General features: G+C 40.5%; 2 protein-coding genes across 3 annotated transcripts in view; both read right to left on the minus strand.

Annotated features, from left to right (window-relative positions):
* Positions 1 to 504: 504 nt before the first annotated feature.
* On the minus strand, positions 505 to 2,204 carry LOC127631828 (uncharacterized). The gene has a single exon (XM_052110194.1). The coding sequence runs from the start codon at positions 2,202 to 2,204 to the stop codon at positions 1,599 to 1,601; it is 606 nt and encodes a 201-aa protein (XP_051966154.1). The 3' UTR covers positions 505 to 1,598.
* The window catches only part of LOC127631827 (rho GTPase-activating protein 32-like), a 51,545-nt gene continuing 29,876 nt past the window's right edge, over positions 505 to 22,173 (minus strand). For both annotated transcript variants that reach the window (XM_052110191.1, XM_052110192.1), the window contains 14 exons: positions 18,629 to 18,751; positions 18,445 to 18,522; positions 17,159 to 17,237; positions 16,842 to 16,991; positions 10,429 to 10,531; positions 10,193 to 10,337; positions 10,016 to 10,098; positions 7,233 to 7,340; positions 6,990 to 7,135; positions 6,690 to 6,891; positions 6,296 to 6,435; positions 5,483 to 5,557; positions 4,550 to 5,188; positions 505 to 3,800 (listed from right to left, as the gene is read on the minus strand). In XM_052110191.1, coding sequence (XP_051966151.1) covers positions 2,233 to 3,800; positions 4,550 to 5,188; positions 5,483 to 5,557; positions 6,296 to 6,435; positions 6,690 to 6,891; positions 6,990 to 7,135; positions 7,233 to 7,340; positions 10,016 to 10,098; positions 10,193 to 10,337; positions 10,429 to 10,531; positions 16,842 to 16,991; positions 17,159 to 17,237; positions 18,445 to 18,522; positions 18,629 to 18,751 — 3,639 coding nt within the window. In that variant the 3' untranslated portion in view covers positions 505 to 2,232. The remainder of the gene's footprint in view (positions 3,801 to 4,549; positions 5,189 to 5,482; positions 5,558 to 6,295; positions 6,436 to 6,689; positions 6,892 to 6,989; positions 7,136 to 7,232; positions 7,341 to 10,015; positions 10,099 to 10,192; positions 10,338 to 10,428; positions 10,532 to 16,841; positions 16,992 to 17,158; positions 17,238 to 18,444; positions 18,523 to 18,628; positions 18,752 to 22,173) is intronic.

Raw genomic sequence — 22,173 nt, forward strand, 5'->3', positions numbered from 1 at the left:
CATACCAAAAATGTCTTGCAGATATAATAATTGTATTGCATCAGAAACAAAGTTCTTTTGAACCTTTGATTCTCACGTTAGTCCATCTGGAGGAAACAGAGGCCTTAGATGTTTTCAGTGCTGCAGTGCCCTCTGCTGTTCACTTCTCAACACCTGCAGGGGATAATAAAAGCAACCAGTGTGGGAGTCATTAATATTAACGATTAATGAAAAATGCATTGACACGGAACAATAACAGGATTATATGCCAGTGATAATGCTTCCTGACTAAAATGCTTTAGGGTACTACTCATCAGCTTGGTAATACAAAAACACATCATACAATAAACCTTAGAACAATAGGCTACCTCATTTAAATAATACTAATAATAATAATAATAATAAAAAAAAAAATCACACTGTCTTTAAGGATATAATTTAACAATTACTTGCCAGCCTTCTGTCAAAAGAAACAAAACACAATGGTCTTATCGCTTATTACATTAGGTACAACAAGGGTACATGTTGCGAGTTTGATTAAACAACTTTAATAACAGACAAAGCAAAGTGAACCCATAAAAACAAATAAAATCAACTAATATGGAGAACAATGCACTTGTTAAAAATCACACTAGCATAACAGCAGTTTATCAGAGAAGCACATTTTTTTTCCTCCAAATGCAACCATGTAATGGTTTCTGCAGCTCTATATAAACCTACTGGTTTAATAATATGTTGTCTTTAAAGGAATAGTTCACCCAAAAATGGAAATTCATAATTTACTCACCCTTGTGTCACGTAGACTTTTTATTTAGGATACTTTTGGTGCTTTTAAGCTTTAACATGAGTACCTGTCAACTGTCATTGAATTGAAATGTTGGACCTGAAAATTCATTAAAATGTTCCTTTTGTGTTACAAATAAGACAGAAAGTCATAAGGGTGTGGAACGTTTTCATTTTTGAGTGAACTTTTCCTTTAACATTATTTTGAACATAATGGAAAATTAAGCATCAAAATTATAACATCTAACGTGCCTGTTCTTACATAAAAACACAGACCAACTATAAAGTGCATGATAATAAATTGCAGAGAGCAAACAATAGGGGAAATAGCAATATAACACCCTTTCATATGCCTTCTCTTTAGAATCACAGTCAGCTCATATATGATAATGTCATATTCATAAAAATGTTTTGGATTCCACATTAATGGTAATACATAACCACAATCTTCACCCAAAAAACACAAGGCAGTGGCTCCTATACATTGGACATTTTGAAAGCCATTGTTAATTTTTCTCATCTACTTAAATTTAAGATCATATTTTGATTGTTTTTACAACCCTTGACTTTTGTAACAAAATGACAAAACACGACACACTTAAACAAATCGAAGTAGCAATAATGCCATAATTACCCATTATCATAATCTTGTGTTTCCTTAAACCATTTGAACAGTGATGCATACACAGTGATGGAAACCCCCTCAGTGAGCAATTCAAGCCTTTTTAAACGTATATAAATATTATTATTTTATCTCATTAACAACAGAAAATCAGAGGTCTTCTCATTTTATTGTATTTATTTATTTTATTACAAAGCTGTCATTCAGCCTATATCTACATTTCCGCCCTGAGATCTGTCTGGTGAAAACCTGCATGGCCCACAGCGGTGGAATGCAATCTGTAACTCTGAGGAGCCATGGAGCCATAGTTTGGTAAAATGCCAGATCTTGCTCGACTGGTCTTACGGACTTTCGGCTGTACAGAAACATAGCCGTCCAAATAATTGTTACGAGTGTTACAAGTTCTGGTTCTACTTTGGGAAGAGAATGATAGTCTGTGGTCCCGATCTTGAGTTATTTTGGCTTGAGCAGGTGGATGGTGTGTTTTAACACTCTGCGATCTCATAGACCCCTGCAAGTCCCTGCTCACTGGCCGAATGTACTGGTAGTCCTCTTTAAAGGAGTTGCTGAGAGTCTTATACATCAGCCTGTCCTGGCTGGGGTGTACCACACCAAATCCATCACTGGATGCAGTGTTTTTAAAGTCAGGGCAGCTGTATTCCTTATGTATTGTCAAGTCACGTGGCAGTGCTTGAGGATAGTTGTGCATGGATCGACTCTGCTTCATTATAAAAGCCGATTTGGCTTGCTGCCCACTACCATGCCTGTCTGACCGAGAGGGCACAGGGATATCGGGCTCAGAGAGTGGGTGTTCCACCATGGTAACCCTGTATTTTCCATCAGCCCCTTCAGTCGAAACTCAACATCTCCTTTCCAGAGTTTGACCTGCTCCTAGTGGGAATTTTCTCTTGGCACTGACGATCGTCTCTCGCAGGAAGGGACTGGTGAGCAACTGGATGCAACTGCCTCTCATTGGCTGCATTTTCTCGTCTAATGGACTGGCTGAAAAGTCGATCAGATAAACCAGAATTAAAAGCCTCATAGAGAGAAGAGTTCTTCAGGGTTCTTGGATGGTGACCAACATCTGGGGTCATAAAATCAGACTGTTTTTTTAGCGACAGGTTGTGTAGAGGCTTGTGGTAGTTCTCAGAGCCATACATCACTTTTGATGGATGAGAAGACAGTGTGCTAAAAGTGTAGGAGAGAGTATATCCATCTCTGTGTTGATCCGCTTTATTATATGGAGCTTCGGAGTAGGGGCTGTACATATACCGTACCTTGCCATCTTCAAAGTAAGGTCGTACTTGCTGGATGTCTGATGGAGGTGGTTTGTGGTTAACCTTGTTCCCTTGAAGGAAGAAAAATTTGTCCTCGGGTGGAGCGTGCATGAAACGTACCCTGCGGATAGTAGGGTACACTGAGACTCCATCCAATGGTGGATATCTTTGTCCTCCTTTTCTATAGAGACTAACTGAGGAGTACTCTTCGCTTTGACCTTTATTTTTAATAGACTCATGCAGGGATCGTGGAGCAAGGGTATTGCAGAAGTTTCTGGAGAGAACTCTAGGTTGGGGTTGCCTTTCTTCAGGTTGATAATAAGGGGTGCTTTGCCCAATCGGGCTTGACCAGAGTTGGGAGTAAGCAGACCTTTGGTATTTGGATTTGTACTGATAAACTACACTTGGTGGAGAACTTGGTGGAAGAACTTCATGCACTAAAGCAGGCATGGCTGTCTCCACCAAAATGGCTCTGATGTTTGCGGCATTAGCAGACTGTTTTTTGTGTAGGGCAGCGATAGCTGACTGATCAGAGCCTGAGGAAGCTTGTATTGAGAATCTCTCTGAAAGTGACGACTGTAAAGTTCCATATACTTCGATCTTAGGATCTTGGCTTGGACCATGACCATCTCCATCTGTGCCAACTCCAACATGGCGTATGTTGTCTCTCATTGTTTTGTGGCTCTCTTGAGACAGCTGTACCTCTGGATCTCTGCAAGGTGAGAAACCCTGAGAGGACACATAAGTGCAGTGGATACCAGCTGGTGCCTCGCAACCATCAGAGAAGCTGAGTCCACTTTCACTGCCGTGGCAGGCACAGATGCTCTGAAGGCTGCTTGCATCGGTAGACATGGTGCTGGACGGATCTGGAAAAGTCCTGTTCGAGGCATACCGTTCCTCTCGATCAGGGGACATCTGTAGAGGAGGAAACTGAAGTGTGAAGAGTGGGTTCTGATGGTGCACTGGAGAAATTGGTGTGGGGGGTTCTGAACTTCCACGCTTGCTAAGTCGAGTGGCCTGCTGGGCCGTCTCAGCTAGTGCTAGAGCTAGCATACGTGCAGTGCTCTTCACCGCAGGCTGAGGAGTTATAAGAGAAACAGACCTCACCAAACCAGGTGTGCATTCAAATGTCACAGCACCTAGATGGAGAAAAACAAACCAATGTGATATTAAATAGTGGAACACAGAGCTTAAAAACTGTTTGAGAATAAGTTTAATGCTAACTTTGGAAACAGTGTTAGCTTTCTCTATGTCACATATCTCTTGTAATGAGTGCAATTAGCGAGTTACAGCGATTATGCTTCATAAGCCGAAAACGTGTGTGGTCATGTAAAAGCATTTCCTTTATCGTGGCAAAATTTAAATTTTAAGTATAAACTGATCAACAAAGGTGGATTTTTGCCGATTTTTATGCCGATTTCGCTATACATGTAAACCCCTTAACCGGTTTTGGTATAAGCTTATCCAATGTCCGCACGTGTGTAGTGCATGCTTGTTTACGTTTTGCTGTCAAAATCTGAGAACAATCCAATTATTTCAAGTCTCATATAAACACAGATTTCTTGTGTTGTTTGATTTTTGAAACTTTTTTTGGTAGTTCTGTGTATTGCTGTGCATGTAAATGTGTTCAATGATATATCAACATTGCTAAAATAAATAAAAAACACCTTACCATCTTAAAACACCTTTTGATGGTTTAAGATGGATTTTGGGCACTTTTCAGCTGGCCAGGCAAGCTAAACATCAGTTTGGCCATGCTGGGAGACCAGCTTAAACCAGCAAACAACCTTTTCTGGTTTAAGCAGTTATTTTTTTTCAGCAAGGAAATGGTATTAAAAAGTCTAGTACATCAATAATTTAATAATTTTAATAACAATGTGAAAATGACCTGACTCCGCTCTTCTATCCCCTTTGACATCTGCAGGTTTACTTTCTGCTTTGCAAAAGCTAGCGGATCTCTGATGGCCTTCACCACTTTTTGTAGACACACTGGACTTTTTCATGAGAGAGGTAATGAGAGTCACACTCTTTGCCACTGAGCTCCTCTTGGTGCCCTCTGGGCCTGTCTTAGACGTCTCCATGTCCAGTTTACCAGGGGCAGCGTGTGCTTCGGAGGGCTTGTGTTTGGCATCTTCCAAGCACACTGGAATAAGATCAAGTGGTAGGGAGGGGCTAGTGACTTTGTCTGAAAGTTCTGACTTGGCAAGACTGCCTCCTGCCTTCTTGTGACTGCCTTTTTTCTTAACATCAGATACCGTGGGATCGATTGGCTGCATGCTGCACTTAAAAGCAAGTGGATTTATGTCTAAGGAGGCCATGGCTATAAACTCAGTGTCCGCTGTTGGGTGGGGTGGAGATATAAGAGCTGGCACACAAGAGGAGGAAGCAAAAGGGTCCTTCTTGTGGTCCTTCAGACTGGACCATGAGTCTCCAGTAGCTCTGCTGTCCAGCAGTTCCTCATTGAATGAGACTGATAAAGCATCACTGGTACAGAGAGGTCTATGTGGACGATAGATATTGGATCCACCTGAGACAGAATGACAGTTCAGCCCATGGATGAATAAACTGCAATAATTTTAAAATATCTCATACATTTTGCTAACTTTCAACATTTTGTAACCAACCACACACACCATCTCTGAAACCCCACCCTCCAAAGACATATCAGCAAACCCAAACATGCAAAATCATTGACAGGCAGAGAGCATTTCTGGCTAGTTTTCTGATTGGTTAAAAAAGTGCATGCAAAAATATTACATAAAATATTACATAAAATATTAAGCTTTAAATTTGGAAATTAAAAAATTCAATTTAAATTTACTCTCAAAATTATGCGAAGAGGACAGAGATTCTTCACTTTTAGCAGATCGTAGTGTTCCAGTGTCTCCTCTACCACCTGTAAAAGTGAGTCAAAGTTCAAGAATTGTATTTATTGTTCATCCTACTGACCAAAAGAAAACTATACAATGCCTGTATTTCCAAACCCTAGTGAGGTGCCTTTCTGTTTACTGTTTTCATAGGCTGCTGCCAAGTTTCTGAGCATATGCCCCCCCCCGCAATCCTCCCCCATTCGGATCTTTATCTTTTTTCCCTTCCTTCTCAGGCCACAAGGGGGCCCCCTATACCTGTGTAATTGAGCCATAATGGATGCTTGAGTCATTCTAGCAGCTTTTAGAATAATAATAAATAAGACTCTGCTTTGTGGGGACCACTGCTGGCTCGGGGGCTCTTAAGCAGCTGCTTATCCTGCTTATTGCTTGAAATAGCTCTGCTGCTGTCTTCCAAGTCAGCATTCTTACCACAATGGAAACTTGTAACTGACTGAATTGAAAAGCTTTTCATGGACAGCAACTCTGTGAACACATGCAACACCCAATCTGCTCACAAGAACTGCACAAACATTTGACTAACACAGCTGATTCCACAGCTGAGTTTGATATTAGCATGTTGCCAAGCTATCTGCTCGATACTCTAATAATTTCAAATAAAACAGAGCATAAACAACTGAATAAATACCTATGATGCTTATAATTGCTGTAGGAACCTCACAAGTGTTTGGAACAGAGCCAACATATGCATGATTTTCTACTAATAAATGAATATTGGGTGATTTTAAAGAGGGTCAAAGCTGGACCTGGTAGTGGTGTGGTCTTCATCTCAGTGGGCTCACTAGGATGGCGGTGTAGTTTGGGCTTTGCAGAAGACTTTACCATATTGAAGAATGAAAGCCAGTTTCCCACTGGCGACTTCTTGGCCTTGGTTGAGCCCTTCTTTCTATACCCGCAAAAATATCCATTTACTATACACAGAACACCTGCTGAAAAAAAGCACCTTATACCAGCCTAAATTGGTTTAAGCTGATCTCCCAGTCTGATCATATGAAAAGTGCCCAAAACCCCACTAAAAGTCACCAACAGACAAGCCTAACCAGCTTATGCTGGTTTAAGCTGTATTTTAAAGCAGAGCACATCTCTGTTAATTAATTTTGTTGGAATTACTTTCCTAAAAATCTATGTAAACAGATAAACCTCTCAGAAGGAAAGTCTATGACCACATGGAACTTTCGCTGCAGGGCAGTTGGTCCCTCTCCCACATCAATGTACTTGCTGTCAGGGGACACAGGAGAGCCGAGGTGGGCTTGAGTCCGGGCCTGCGCTTCCTCCAGTGAGAGCAGCTTGGTAGAAGGAGAGCTCACCAGCAGAGATTTGGGCCGAGCTAAAGTAGTGTGACCTGTTAATTCAGATCAGAGTGATGTACTCCCTCATTAGTAGAGATTCATCTAAAAATCAATTGTTCTAGGAGGAGAATTACTGAGGTTCATTTCTCACCTGTGCTGTGACGGATCAAAGTGCAAAGTTTGGGACTGAACAGAACATCAGCATGATTAAGGATGAACTCTACAAAAACTGACTGCACTCGCACTTCCATGAATGCAGCGGTTCCGCTGAAACATGCTGACTCTATCTGTTTGGATCTGTAACAGCAAGAGTCAATGAATAAATAAAAACTTGTTTTAAAGGAAAAAATATATATTTATAGACAAATCTATCCAGAAGCATGGTTTAAGTCACCTGAGGAGATTTGGAGCCCAGACAATTGCAAGGTTTTTGCAATGCATATTGGTGATGGAACTATAAGTTCCCATACGTGACAAATGTCTCATGAGAAACTCAAGAGTTCTATAAACAAAAAATAAGAACAAATATGTCCATTAATATCATTGCATAGAAAGTCTTGACTCTTGGTTAGCACCAAAATGTTTGTTTGTTTTTGTTATACACAGGGGTGTAAAGTAACAAATTACAAATACACATATTACTGTAATGAAGTAATCAAGTTTTATCACAGGAATGTAACTTTAAGTAGTTAAAAAAAAATACTTTACTTGAGTACTACTTCCCTGTCCTGATTTTATTTTTATCCATCAACATGATTGGCTTGGGAGAGTCTCGTGACACAAATCAAATCACACATATAAAACTTAAATGGGAGCTGTAGATCAGGCGGCAACTGTTATGGATGTGGAGGATGCCTCAAGCACATTTCAACACCTGAACATCATGGCCGCACCTGAATGGGCTTTTCACAGTGAAAAAGGCCAAATGCTTGACTGTGTCATGTGAGTTTAACTTGCTCAAGCCAGATATCAGCATTAATACTGCCTCTAATTTTAAAAGACATATCGAGGTAATCAGTAGCTGCGTGCAGTTTGATTGACAAATGGCTAATGTTTGTGCGCTAAGGCAGGTACGTGCCTTAATGGAAAAATACACTTCATAATTCCTCCAATGCCCATGCTGTTGAGGCATTAATGTAAATGAAGTCAGTTAAAATTCGGTTAGTCAGGACAAAAATAATATTTATCAAAATATCAGACTCAAAGTGTACATGTAACCAAATTGAGCACTGTCTAGTAGGCTATGTCATATAAAGGCTATTAATCACACAACAAGGAAATGAGAAAACCACTCACTACATTCGGCTTAATAACTTAAGTAGCTTTAAAAGTATTAATGTAATATAATAAAATTATTACAATTTTTTTTAATAATATTGTTCTTTTTTTTTTTAAATAATACCAACCCTGATGTACAGTTTGTGTTAATTTTTATAATAAATAAACAGGAAATTAGAGATGATAAAATAATTTAGAATTATGCTTAGCCTTTATCGTGTTTTTTCTAATGCCTGATAGAGAAGTATCAACATTTGCAGAGCAATACTTCAGGCAGAATATTCCACCAGTCACAAACTTCAGAAAATTGTGCATCATGCATTAGAATGAGAACACAACTATCGCTGGGTTAAAAGATATAAGAACTAAATCAATGTGGAACATTGTATCTCAAAAGGAGGACAATGTGGGCCCCCAATTGCTACTTATAGAAGGTTCACTCAAAAATGAAAATTCTCTTATCATTTATTCACCCTCATGCCATCCCAGATGTGTATGACTTTCTTTCTTCAACAGAACACAAATTAAGGTTTTTAGAAGAATATTTATGCTCTGTAGGTCCATACAATACAAGTGAATGGATGCCAAAATTGTAATGCTCCAAAAAGCACATAAAGGCAGCTCAAAAGTAATCAATATGACATCCATGACTTCAGAAGTGATATGATAGGTGTGGGTGAGAAACAGATCAATATTTAAGTCCATTTTTGCTAAAAAATTCTTCACCCTGCCCAGTAGATGGCGATATGCATGAAGAATGTGAATCACTAAAAACAAAAGAAGAATGTGAAAATCAAAGTGGAGATTGACTGAGCAGGGAGGTGAATTTATAGAAAACAATTAATTAAATATTGATCTGTTTCTCACCTAACTTATCATATCTCTTCTGAAGACATGGATTTAATCACTGGAGTTATATGTATTAGGCTACTTTTATGCTGATTTATGTGATCTTTGGAGCTTCAAAACTTTGGCACCCATTCACTTGCATTGTATGGACCAAAAGAGCTGAGATATTCTTCTAAAATCTTAATTTGTTTTCTGCTGAAGAAAGAAAGTCATACACATCCGGGATGCCATAAGTGTGACTAAATGATGAGAGAATTTTCATTTTTGTGTAAATTATTCCTTTAAAGCCCGATGTGGCCCCTGTACCAAACAATTGCTCTACCGCCTCTATTGTGCGGGACATAACATGCCAAGTGACCCTGCTTTTTTAGTGTTTTTCTTTTTCTTTTTTATTCCTTGCATTGTTTTGAACATATTTTATGTGCAACAATGACTCTCTCATTCGGCATTAAGGGACATTTAGACCCTATACATAAACGGATTTTAAAGTAATTGTTTCATACATTATTATCTTGAAAATAACTTTTTCATCTTTTCTTTTATGTAAGCTTGTCACCCTTTAATTTTTTTTTTTTTATCAGATTCATGTAGTGTTTACAGTATCATAGATAAGTGATGTATTTTAAAAGTTGTCAATCACAAACACAAATAAAATACCTATATTTTTGTATTCTTTCTGGCAAACAGCCATAGAAGGGAATGTAAATTATGGCATGTGTGCCTCATTTTTAAATTGCAGAATAGAGTTTTTATTATAAAGGGGCATAGCTTTCGCAACTTAGTACTCAATACTCATGAGTACTTTTAAATGAGCACCAATTTTATTATTACTCGAGTAGTTTTTAGGACAGGTTCTGTAATTCATATAAATTCTTCAATTCAACTTCACTCAAATTGTTATGCTGATAATATTATTTTTAATGGGAGAAAAAAGCAGCAAAATAGAAGCATTTTAATGTGTAGACTTGAATGGCACTTTTTCAATGCATTTCATAAAGAGAAGTACACTTCTCTTTCTCATCAGTAGAGGGTGCTGTGCATCAAACTAACCTGTAGTGTGGTGGAGGCAGCTGCTGTATGACGTCATGGACTTTGACCAGTCTCTCCTCATCAGTGGCTGCTGATACAGCATCCTGTGGCAAATATGCCAAAATATCACTTCTGTGTCCCAATACTGATATTATGTAGTTCAACAATATGTCAATGTTGCAGTGATTTGATGCTTACTGAGAATTTCTCATAGAGCTGATAGGTCAGCAGTGGGTTGGGCAGCTCTCGAAAATAGAGCTTGCACAATGATCCCACTGAATGAATGTCCTGGACGTACATGTCCTTAGTGAGATCTGGAACATGCTCTGAGTCAAACTCATGCCTAGAGACAATGGACATACACGGTCTTTCCACAATTTATTAAGCAACTGATTAAATATTCATTACAATATATTATGTAACTGGTGTCTTACCGCAGTCTCTGGATGTTGGATGATATTCCAGATAAGCGGTAAATTCCGTCCACTACTCCATTCCTCTCGATGAACTCTGTGCAGCTTCGGATGACCTGAGGGACTGTTGGACCAACATTGTACCTTATAATTTCTGCATTTCAAATCTGAATGGTAGATAATAAAAATAAACATCATAAAACGTATCGTTTTGATTCTCAGTTACAACTGGATGAGCCGTGTACAGTAAAATGACTGTAAACCAGGGCCATTTCTGAGCATATGGGGGCTGATGTAAGGCCATATCGCACTCTTGCTCATGTGATATTACTTGTGTGTGTATATATATATATATATATATATATATATATATATATATATATATATATATATATACACACACACACACACACACACACACACACACACACACACACACACACACATACATACACACAGCTGAAGTCAGAAGTTTACACAGTGACAATTTATCAGGGCCAGCAAAGCCTCTGCTGGCACAACATGAACCTAATAAATACATATTTTTTCATCCTTTCATTCTCATTGACCTTTTTATCTATGTATTTTCAATTGCTTTCCACTCCTATTCATCTACAAATGAACAGTAAAAAACATCTAGGTTACTGTTGTAACCTCCGTTCCCCGATTGAGGGAATGAGACATTGTGTCGAAGAAGTGACACTAGGGGTCTCTCTTGAGAGCCTAGCGCATCTCGGAAATTCAGAGAAGGCCAATGAGAAATTGGCAGACAGAATTTGCATGTTCTGCCCCCAGACATACGGGTATAAGGACGCATTCTCACATGTGGAGAGTGGCGCGGTGGTAGATTGTACCTCATTGGGAGGGAGGAGTTGCTACAAACACAGCAACCGGGGGGCAGTGAGGACTGCCCAAGGGAGATGCGGGTCCGCTCGCAAGGGGACCGTACCATGGAAAATACACACAGGGTCATTTGAGTACTCGCAGTGGGTCTGGTTGGGGAATTCCTCCGCTGAATTCGCAGACCAGAGGGCTAAGGAGGCGTCATCCAGGGAGCCGAGTTAGTGGGATCTCCTGGGATAAGAGGATATTACCTCAGTGGAGGGAAAGGGCGCTAGGTGCAAGCGGTACACCCGGTCAGTGAGAAAACACGGGATGAAACTGACTCAACCCTGAGATAGGTAAAGGTATTGGGTGTTGCCCAACCCGCTGCTCTGCATATGTCTGCTAAGGAGGTGCCTTTGGCCAGTGCCCATGAGGAAGCCAGACAGAACTCCAGGCAGGTGTCACTGACAGTGAACGCTTGCAGGTCCCCGACCCTCTTGTTGGAGGTGAGCGCGATCAGGAGGGCCGTGTTCAGGGAGAGGGCCTTGAGTTCAACTGATTCTAGTGGCTCGAGAGGACCACTGAGAAATCCCAGGAGGGGAACAGGCTTGGCCGGGAAGGGTTCAACCTCTGGGTGCCTCTATGGAACCTGATAGCCAAGTTTTGCTTACCCAAAGACTTGCCGTCTACTGCGTCATGGTGGGCAACAATAGCGGCAACATACACCTTCAAGGTGGAGGGGGACAGCCTCCAACCTCTCCTGCAGAAAGGAGAGCACTGACCCGACTGCGCACCTCTGTATGTTTTCAGACCAGAAAGAACACCAATTTGCAAACAAGCGCCACTTCAGGGTGTAAAGTTGCCTGGTAGAGGGAGCTCTGGCTTGGTTGATCATGTATCCAGAGGTCTGGGCGCGGATGCCAGAGGGTGCCCCATCCCTGAGAGAGAAGGTCCTTCCTCAGGGGAATTTGCCAGGCAGGGGCTGTCGCGAGGAGCAGGAGATCCGTGAACCAAGTCGGAGAGGGTCAGTAGGGGGCCACCAGAATGACTTGTTCCTCGTCCGTTCCAAATAGATATGCAAAGAACGTACTGCAAACAGCAACAAAGGGGCTCAAGACGTGCTTGCCCCGAACTAGCGGTAGAAATCTCCAAAGGGCAAGAAGTACAGCCAACAACTCTAGGCAACTGATGTGCCAGCGCAGCGGGGGCCCTTTCCAAAGGCCCACGGCTGCGTGCCCATTGCACACAGTGCCCCAACCCTGTTTGGAGGCGTCTGTAGTGACCAGACCATGTCGGGACACCTGCTGCAAGGGGATTCCTGCCATATAAAAGGGTTTGAAAGTCTGGCGGCAGGCAGGGTGATAAACACATGGTGCGTGCCACGGCGCCATGCCTGTCTCGGGACTCGAGTATGGAGCCAGTGCTGAAGCGATCTCATATGCATCAACCCCAGCGGCACGACCACCGCTGAGGACCCCATATGCCCCAGGAGCTTCTGGAAATGTTTTAGAGGGACTGCCATGCCTGTCCTGAACAAGGTGAGGATTCCAGCACTGACTGCGCGTGCTCGTTGGTGAGGTACGCTATCATTGAAACTAACTCCGTGCTGAGAAAAGAGATGCTCTGAACTGGGGCGAGCTCTTTTCCCAGTTGATCTGAAGCCCTTAGCAGCTGTGGTGCATGAGCACCTGGTCCCTGTAGACACACAGTAACTCTCGGGAGTGGGCCAGAATGAGCCAGTCGTCAAGGTAGTTGAGTATACGAACACCTGCTTCCCGAAGCAGGGCAAGGGCTGCCTCTGCGACCTTCGTAAAGACACGAGGGGACAGGGACATGCCGAAGGGGAGGACCTTATACTGATACGCCTGGCCGTCAAACGCAAACTGTAGAAAGGGTCGATGTCGAGGCAAGATTGAGACGTGGAAGTATGTGTCCTTCAGGTCTAACGCTGCGAACCAAGATGTGTCTTTGGGTGAGCATTTTAAACGGGAGTTTGTGCAAGGCCCGGTTGTAAACTCGTAATTCCAAGATCAGTCGTATGCCGCCGCCTTTCTTGGGTACGATGAAGTAAGGGCTGTAGAAACCCTTCATCTCAGCTGGAGGGACAGGCTCTATCGCGTCTTTGAGTAAGAGAGTCGCGATTTAAGCGCGCAGGGACTTGGCGTCTTCGCCGTGCACCATGATAAAGCGGACGCCCCCAAAGGGGGGAGGAGGCCTGGCAAAGTGAATTGCATAACCGAGTCGGATGGTGCTGGCCAGCCAGCGTGACAAATTTGGAAGTTAAAGCCACACATCCAAGCTCTGTGCTAGGGGCACTAAGGGGATGATCGTTTTTGACGTACCAGGCAGGGCTTCGCAGCGGTGCGGAGCAAGTAATACAGCATCGGGAGGCAAAAGCGCTTTCATAGCGCTTTCATAGCGCCGGTCTTCCTTCAGGTGCTGAAGGAAGACCGGCTTTGAGTGGCGCCCAGACCAGAGGAACCAATCATCCAGCCGCAAAGGCTATGGGGAGGACGGAGGGTTCCAGTCCAACCCCATGCTGACGGTAGCCCGGGCAATCATGTCGGCCATCTGGGAGTCAGCCTCTGACAGGGCGTGCTGACCCGAGGGTGGCAGCCCAATCGAGTCTTCCGCATCAGACGCCGGAACACTCTCTGATGCAGCAGCGACCTCATCATCCAGCTCAGGGGGCTCAATAGGATAGGCAGACTGGCCGTGAGGCGAGCCGCTGTCACCCCGAGCCCGGACGGAAGTCAACGTGCGTGTCGGGGGCGGGTAGTTCGTGGGGATGTACTTTTTGGGAAGAAAAGCCACGACCGCAACGTAGCCATGGTAAGGTTCTCGCAGTGAGAACATGAACCATCCACAAACGCTGCCTCGGTGTGATCACGGCCCAGACACATGAGGCAGCGCCTGTGACCGTCAGGAGCGGAGAGAACTCGACCGCATCCAGGAACTACACAGGGGCAGAAGGGCATCTTTATAAAGACGCGTCCTGAAAGTACGTTCATTTTAGAGAATGCTGCAGAGAAGGAGAAAGCCGCTGATATGTGCCGTAGATCCATCAGCATACGCTCTTAGAGATGAGGTGAAAAGTTTTGTGAATTGCAGCTCACTGCTGACACAACCAGTCGGCTCCGAAGAAAATTTCTGAATTAACAAACGCATTTCCCTCCCTTTATACCTGTATGTCCGGGGGCGGGACATGGAAATTATGTCTGCCAATTTCTCATTGGCCTCTTCTCAAGTTCAGAGATGCACAAGGCTCTCAAGAGAGACCCCTAGTGTCGCTTCTTTGACACAACGTCGAAGTGAGCGACAGACGGGGAGCTGTTTATTTGTTCACGGTGGGTGCGATATGTCCCAGTCCAGGCCTTCTAGCTGGCCTTGAGTGACGCAATCATGCTTTAAGTGATGCAATTTGAAAGCGAAGATCTATAGCTGACGAGTCATCACTGCCACATCACTATTGAGAAAGAGATCCTTATGGGTTTAAAAACCTGAGATGTTCTGCATGATCATGCAATTGATTAATTAAACAAGAAACGAGGACTGATTTTCACTTCAAATAAATTGGTAAGTGCTTTTTGCACTGTTATAGCAACATCAGGAGTATTCTAAGTGTAAATTAGGCTGCTGGAACATTCAGTGTCGGATCAAGTTTTTAAAATTAACTGTGTACAAATCAAAATTTATTGCAAGCAAAATTTAAATCGCAAATATTATTAGAGAGCTTTTTCTTGGTATTAGACCTCCTTGGTTATGGCTTTTGTGCGTGGACGTGTTTTTAAAATGTCAATTGGTATTATTGTTTGACTGCCACGTAATGTATGTTAGGCATATGGCAACTTATTCATTGTGAAACTGTGTTTCTTAATTTTTTTATATATTAGCAAACTATAGTTTTGGCAAGTTGTTTAGGACATCTACTTCATGTAAGACATGAGTAATTTTTCCAACAATTGTTTACAGACAGATTGTTTCAATTTTAGTTGACTATATCACAATTCCAGTGGGTCAGATGTTTACATACACTAAGTTAACTGTGCCTTTAAACAGCTTGGAAAATTCCAGAAAATTATAAGCCTTATACAATTAGCCAATCAGCTTCTAATAGGAGCTGTACTAAATTGGAGGTGTACCTGTGGATATATTTTAAGGCCTACCTTCAAACTCTTTTTGCCTTTTTGCTTGACATCATGGGAAAATTCAAAAGAAATCAGCCAAAACCTCAGAAAATGTTTTTGGACCTTCACAAGTCTGGTTCATCCTTGGGAGCAATTTCCAAATGCCTGAAGGTACCACGTTCGTCTGTGCAAACAATAGTATGCAAGTATAAACACCAGCTCAGGAAGGAGACCCATTTGGTGCAAAAAGTTCAGATCAACCCCAGAACAACAGCAAAGGACCTTGTGAAAATGGAGGAAACAGGTAGACAAAACCTGAAAGGCTGCTCAGCAAGGAAAAAGCCACTGCTCCAAAACAGCCATAAAAACAGTTTGCAAATGCACATGGGACAAAGATCTTACTTTTGGAGAAATGTCAAAATGTCTCATGAAAAATTGAACTGTTTGGCCATAATGACTATCGTTTTGTTTGGAGAACAAAGGGTGAGGCTTGCAATCCGAAAAACACCTTCACAACTGTGAAGCATGGGGGTGGCAGCATCATGTTGTGGTGGTGCTTTGCTGTAGGAGGTGCACTTCATGTGCGAGCAAGGAGGCCTACAAACCTGACTTAGTTACACCAGTTCTGTCAGGAGAAATGGGCCAAAATTTCAGCAAATGTTTGTGAGAAGCTTGTGGAAGGCAACTCGAAAAGTATTGAACCAAGTTAAACAATTTGAATGTTGCCAAATACTAACAAAGTGTATGTAAACTTCTGACCCACTGGGAATGTGATGAAAGAAATGAAATCTGAAATATATAATTCTCTCTACTATTATTCTGAAATTTCAGATTCTTAAAATAAAGTAGTGATCCTAACTGACCTAAGAAAGGGAATGTTTTCTATGATTCAATGTCAAGAATTGTGAAAAAATGAGTTTAAATGTATTTGGCTAAGGTGTATGTAAACTTCTGACTTCAACTGTATATATAGGGGGAGATGTCGCTGTCCTTTTCGGCATATCGCTTCCCCCTTCGCCATATCGTAGCGCCGTTTTGTGGCCCATACTGCATAACGTGGTGGCTCATTTAAACTTATTTCGCCCCGTTTTGCGGCTGGCCCACAGGCCCAACTGGTTCTCCTAATGGCCTGTCTGCCCCTAAAGTGCTTCAGACCACCAGGAAAATGCCCCGTATGCCAGATTATCAATCCAGCCCTGACTATGATGTATAAATACTTTGCAGTTTAAATAGTATATCATTTTTTCATATTGCGGTAATAAGAATAGGTTGATAAAATGTGCATTACGAATGTCCATCATACAAATAAAAAAAAATCTTAATGATCCTAAAAACAGGCTTTATTTTATTAATGCAAAATGTAATTTGTATTTCTTTCATTTGATTTTGAAGTAAATTGGAACAAGACATTTTCTCTGCAGGTTTTGTGAGAATCACCCAATAAACATATTCATGAGGTTTTTAATTGCTCTGTCCTCTCACCATCATGGCCTGAGTTAAGCAAGTGTTCTCCAAGGTCACAGCCGAACACCCTCTCTTTCAGGATCCCTCGCTGTTTCAGCTTCTGTTTGGTGGGACGCGATTTCATGAACGTGCGCAGAAAAGTGATCAGCTTGCCATGTTTCTTAGACACTGCAAGATATTATGAATACCAAAGCTTTCAAACCAATGCTGAGAAATTGAAAAAATGTTTACCTCTAAATACACCGAGGCTGATGTTATTTTAATAATAAATACAAACTAATGAAACTGCTATGGTTTCACATTAAAACGAAACAGTCTGGTCAAAAAGTGCACACCTGGCTTGGCCAATGACATCACATTTGTGGGGATCTTTTCACTAATTAGTTTCACACATTCAGAAGGAAAAAAGCCCACCTGTGAATACAAAGAGAGAAAACTAAAAATTATAAACTTTTCACTTCATTTCATCTCACTTGATTTCAACAAGGTCTCTAAAACCCTTGCAAGGACAGTAGATAATTGAAATTCTCTCATCATTTACTTTCATGTTGTTCCAAACCCAAATTACTTATCATTTAATAGAACTCAAATTGAGATTTTAGCCTCAGTCTCCATTCACTTTAAGTGTTCATTTTTCCATACAATGAAAATAAATGGTGACTGAGGCTAACATTATGCCAAATATTCCACCTTTTGTGTGGCATGAAAGAAAAAAAGTCATATGGGTTTGGAACAATGACGACAATATGTTCATATCTGGTTGAACTATCCCTTTTAAGTTATGGCTAAGAATAAGTCTGTGAAACACCTCAGTTTATAAAATGCACAATCTTGCTGCAGCACAATAAAAATACCTTATTTATGGACCCGTATATCAGTAGCAATTACTTTACAACACATTTATTACCAGTAGAGAAAGTAGAGTTGATGTTTTGACTCAAACGTGACATAAAAACTGGAAAAACAATTCTCACATGTATACGTAACCTGATTCGAAAGCGATGACAGTTGTCAAACACATATGGGCTTTTTGTTTTGTTTTTTTATTTTCTCCCCAATTTGGAAAGCCCAATGAGCTCCAAGTCCTCGTGGTGGTGTAGTGACTCGCCTAAATCCAGGTGGTGGAGGACGAATCTCAGTTGCCTCAGCGTCTGAGACGTCAGTCTGCGCATCTTATCACTTGGCTTGAGCGTGTTACCGCGAGACATTGCAGATGTGGAGGCTTCACGCTATTCTCTACAGCATCCGCGCACAACTCCCCACACAACCCACTGAGCGTGAGAACCACATTATAGTGACCACGAGAAGGTTACCCCATGTGACTGTACACTCCCTAGCAACCGGGCCAATTTGGTTAGGAGACCTGGCTGGAGTCACTCAGCACGCCCTGGATTCGAACTCGCGACTCCAGGAGTGGGAGTCACCAGATTTCCACGTTGAGCTACCCAGGCCTCCTCATATGGGCCTTTTAATGAAAATACAGATGCAGTATCACAGACTGCCATGAAACAGGAGGAAAATTAGATAACAAAATAATAATATTTTTTTTTTACAAAAGCAGTACATGAAAAGTCAAGGATATATACCATTTCCATTTCAATGCACAGTATATTGAACCCACCTGAAATCCATGTTTGCCCCTCCACCATCCAGTGTCTTCTTTAAGAGGCATATCGATCACGGATACTATGTCTCCAACCTTTGGAGGAGATAATAAGCTTCCATTAATAATCATCTAAAAATTGACTAACATCAAATCCACAGTTAAAGGTGAAGACACAACAACATAAAAAAATAAAAAATACCTCAAAGGAGAGTTCATCTGCTGCTTGGGCGACGTATCGCCGAATGACATGGGCAGCAGCTACAGCAGGAACATTAATGGTTGATTCATCATGAACCAGCAGGTGGTTCCCTTTGTTGTCAATCTAAAAAGGTGAGGACAGACCAGTCAAAACATCACACTTAAAGGGACAGTTCACCCAAAATAACTTTCTTCCATGGAACTTAAAAGGAAAAGTTAGGCATAATGTTAGTCATGTGGGTATCCCTTAAAAATAAAAAGTTGAATAAACTTAAAGTAAAGCAACCAGCTGCAAAGTATTTTTGGGTTTACTTAACTTCAGGCAAATTAGTTGTACCAACTTAAAAATCCTTACAAAAGTTGTTTTGTAAGTTCCATAAACTCTATTTAACTCTGATTAGGGTGTACAGAATCAAGGCCCAACCCCGCCCTGCCACTCTTAAGTGCGTGTAAATGTGATCTATGTGTCATTCCTCACAGTTGGTCAAATTTAAAATGTGGTGTAGGTAACAAGTACTTCAAACTTTTAGAAGTCAACTTAATAATTAAAGAAACTTCATCAAAGCAAACACTAATCACCTTGACTTTTTACAGCAACACATTCAAAACACACATAGAGCTAAAACATCTATTAATTAAAAACAGATTATAGACAAATGATTTACATGTCCTCATAAATCAGCACACTTTGAACCAACAAACTTAAATAAATTGAACGCAATGGATTGAGGGTATACGCAATGCTTCTCCAATGGGTATGCTCAGTAGTAAATGCAACAATATGAAGTTTATAGCGCTTAATCTTACCCCGCTATATTGACAATCCTATGCAGTTATTTTGCAAATTTGGGGAGATTATTTTGCCCAAATGGCCTCCTCAGGACTGAGCAGTGATCAAACTGAGCATGTTCAGAAGCCTGTAAAATCTACCTCCACCACCAAACTTGACATTGTATGTGCTCACTAATTAAAAAGATTAAGTTGCTCTGAATTAAATGGCTTAAAAGTTGACTTTATTGATTGTTTTAAGTAGTCTAAACCTTTTCCACATTAGATAAATCAATCAATTTTTTAAATTGAACTTCAATTTGAGTAAACTGATTAAACATATTTAAAGAGAAATTGTAACTTGAATTAATGCTTAAAGTCCTATTTTTGTCATGGTTTCGTCTTTGCATTGTCTGTATACATCATTTAGCCTATATCACTTACTCTCCTTATTGTAAGATTGTCTGAATATCCCTGTACCACAGTTGTATTTTCATTTATATTTTATTCATTATTTGAATGTATTATTTATATATTGATTATTATATAGCATGTATATAATTATGTTTTTATTATTTATTTTGTTATTCCTTAAAATATATATATTTTTAACTATTTATAAATACTTACTATTGTTTTATTGTATCGTTGTGGCCTGTTAAATCTCAAATATTGTTAAAAGAGAAGAAAAAAAGTCAAGTCAAGTCATTTTTATTTGTATAGTGCTTTTCACAACACACATCGGTTCAAAGCAGCTTTACAGGAAATCATGCATTAACAAAAAAAAAAAATAATAAAACTGTAATATCTATAATGTCTTACAGTGAGTGATCTTTGTATAGTTTGATTAAATATGATAGTAAAATGTGTATAAAATTAAAAAAAAAGAAATAATAATTGTATTTAGAACCCCAGTGAGCAGCTGAAGGTGACTGTGGCAAGGAACACAAAACTCCATAAGATGTTGGTTAATGGAGAATAATAACCTTGGGAGAAACCAGGCTCATGTGGGAGCCAATTCTCCTCTGGCTAACCAGCATGAATATAATGCCAATATTAGTTATTTATGTGCAGTGCAGTTCATGGTTTAAGATTAGTAAACTAAGTAAGTGTTAAGGTCCAGTGTCTAAAACAAAAAAGAAGATTTTTTGTATGAACTGTAAGATTAATGACTAATGTCTTTGAAGTCCATCCTGGATTAACTGCAGAAGTACACATAGATGCATTGTCCTTTGTTAGTTGGCTGATGAAGACTTTTGTTGGCAATTAAATGATAGTCTATGTATTCCATTTCAAGAGTGTAGTCCATCAATAGACAAAAGTGATGCAGGCAGAGATAAATGATGAGGTATATTGCAGTTCAACTTGCAAGTCATTTCGGTGAGGTTCAGTGGGGTCCAAGTCCAAGGTTCAGGCAATGGCATATGATGTCTTACAGCTGGTGTTGGCATCAGTTCATCCTCTGAAGTCAAAAAACTGAAGTGATTTCTGGCAAGCACCGACTGTAGTTTGTCGTCATCTCTCAGTGACACATAGCAGTGGAGTCCGACACCAAGCAGGAACGGAACTGGCAGATGTGAATCCCAAGGTTGACACATGGAAACAAATAGAATAATATTAGTGTAGATGCGATTACATTTTATACAGAGTTATATACATCATGATGGATGTTTCTAGTTACGGCAGACCTAACTAAAGCGGCCTAATTTAACAGCTAGCCAGTGTAACGATGATAAAATTGGGCTAATATGATCATATTTCTTAGTTTTAGTCAGAACTCTGGCAGCTGCATTTTGAACCAATTGAAATGTATTTATTGAACTTGCAGGACATCCTCCCAGTAATGCATTACAATAATCTAGTCTTCAGGTCATGAACTCATTAATTCGTTTTTGGCATCAGCAACAGAAAGCATGTGTCGTAATTTAGCAATATTTCTTAGGTGTAAGAATGCTGTTCTACAAACATTGGAAATGAGATTTTCAAAGGACAGATTAGTATCAAATATAACACCTAAGTACTTTGCCATAACAGTACATCGAGAATCAAATGATATTTTAGCAGCTTATTTTGAGGTTTTTGGTCCAATCATTAGTGCCTCTGTTTTGTCGGAATTGTGTAGAAGGACATTTCATGATTTCATTTCATATTCCATGAGTCATGATAATATCTCCCAGGGGAAGCATATACAAGGAGAAAAGCAGAGGTCCTAAAACTGATCTCTGTGGCACTCCATTCTTTACTTTTTATTTTTTATTTTACAATTCCTCATTTACACAAACAAAGTTAGATTAGATTAGATTCAACTTTATTGTCATTGTGCAGGCTAATCAAGTGGTAGCGGTCTGATAAATAGGACCTGAACCATGCTAAATGCAAGTCCACGAATGCCAACATAATTCTCCAGCCTATTCAAGAGAATGTCGTGATCTATCGCGTCGAATGCAGCAATAAGATCTAAAAGCACTAGAAGAGAAATGCAGCTGTGGTCAGATGATAAGAGTAAGTAATTTGTAACAGATAAGTGCAGTCTCGGTACTGTGATGGGCCTAAATTCAGACCAAAATTGTTCATATATTCCATTTATCTGTAGAAATGAACATAGTTGGGAGGACACCACATTGTCTAGTATTTTCTACATAAATGGTAGATTTGAAAATGGTCTGTGTAAAGAAGTCAATGGAAAGGAGGAGGCGAGAACCGCTTTTCAATATAAATAATAGTTTAATATAAAACTTAAACAGAAGACACAAACACACATGACGGACATGTCTCTCT

Source organism: Xyrauchen texanus, chromosome 38 (assembly GCF_025860055.1).
Source record: "Xyrauchen texanus isolate HMW12.3.18 chromosome 38, RBS_HiC_50CHRs, whole genome shotgun sequence".
NCBI lineage: Eukaryota > Metazoa > Chordata > Actinopteri > Cypriniformes > Catostomidae > Xyrauchen > Xyrauchen texanus.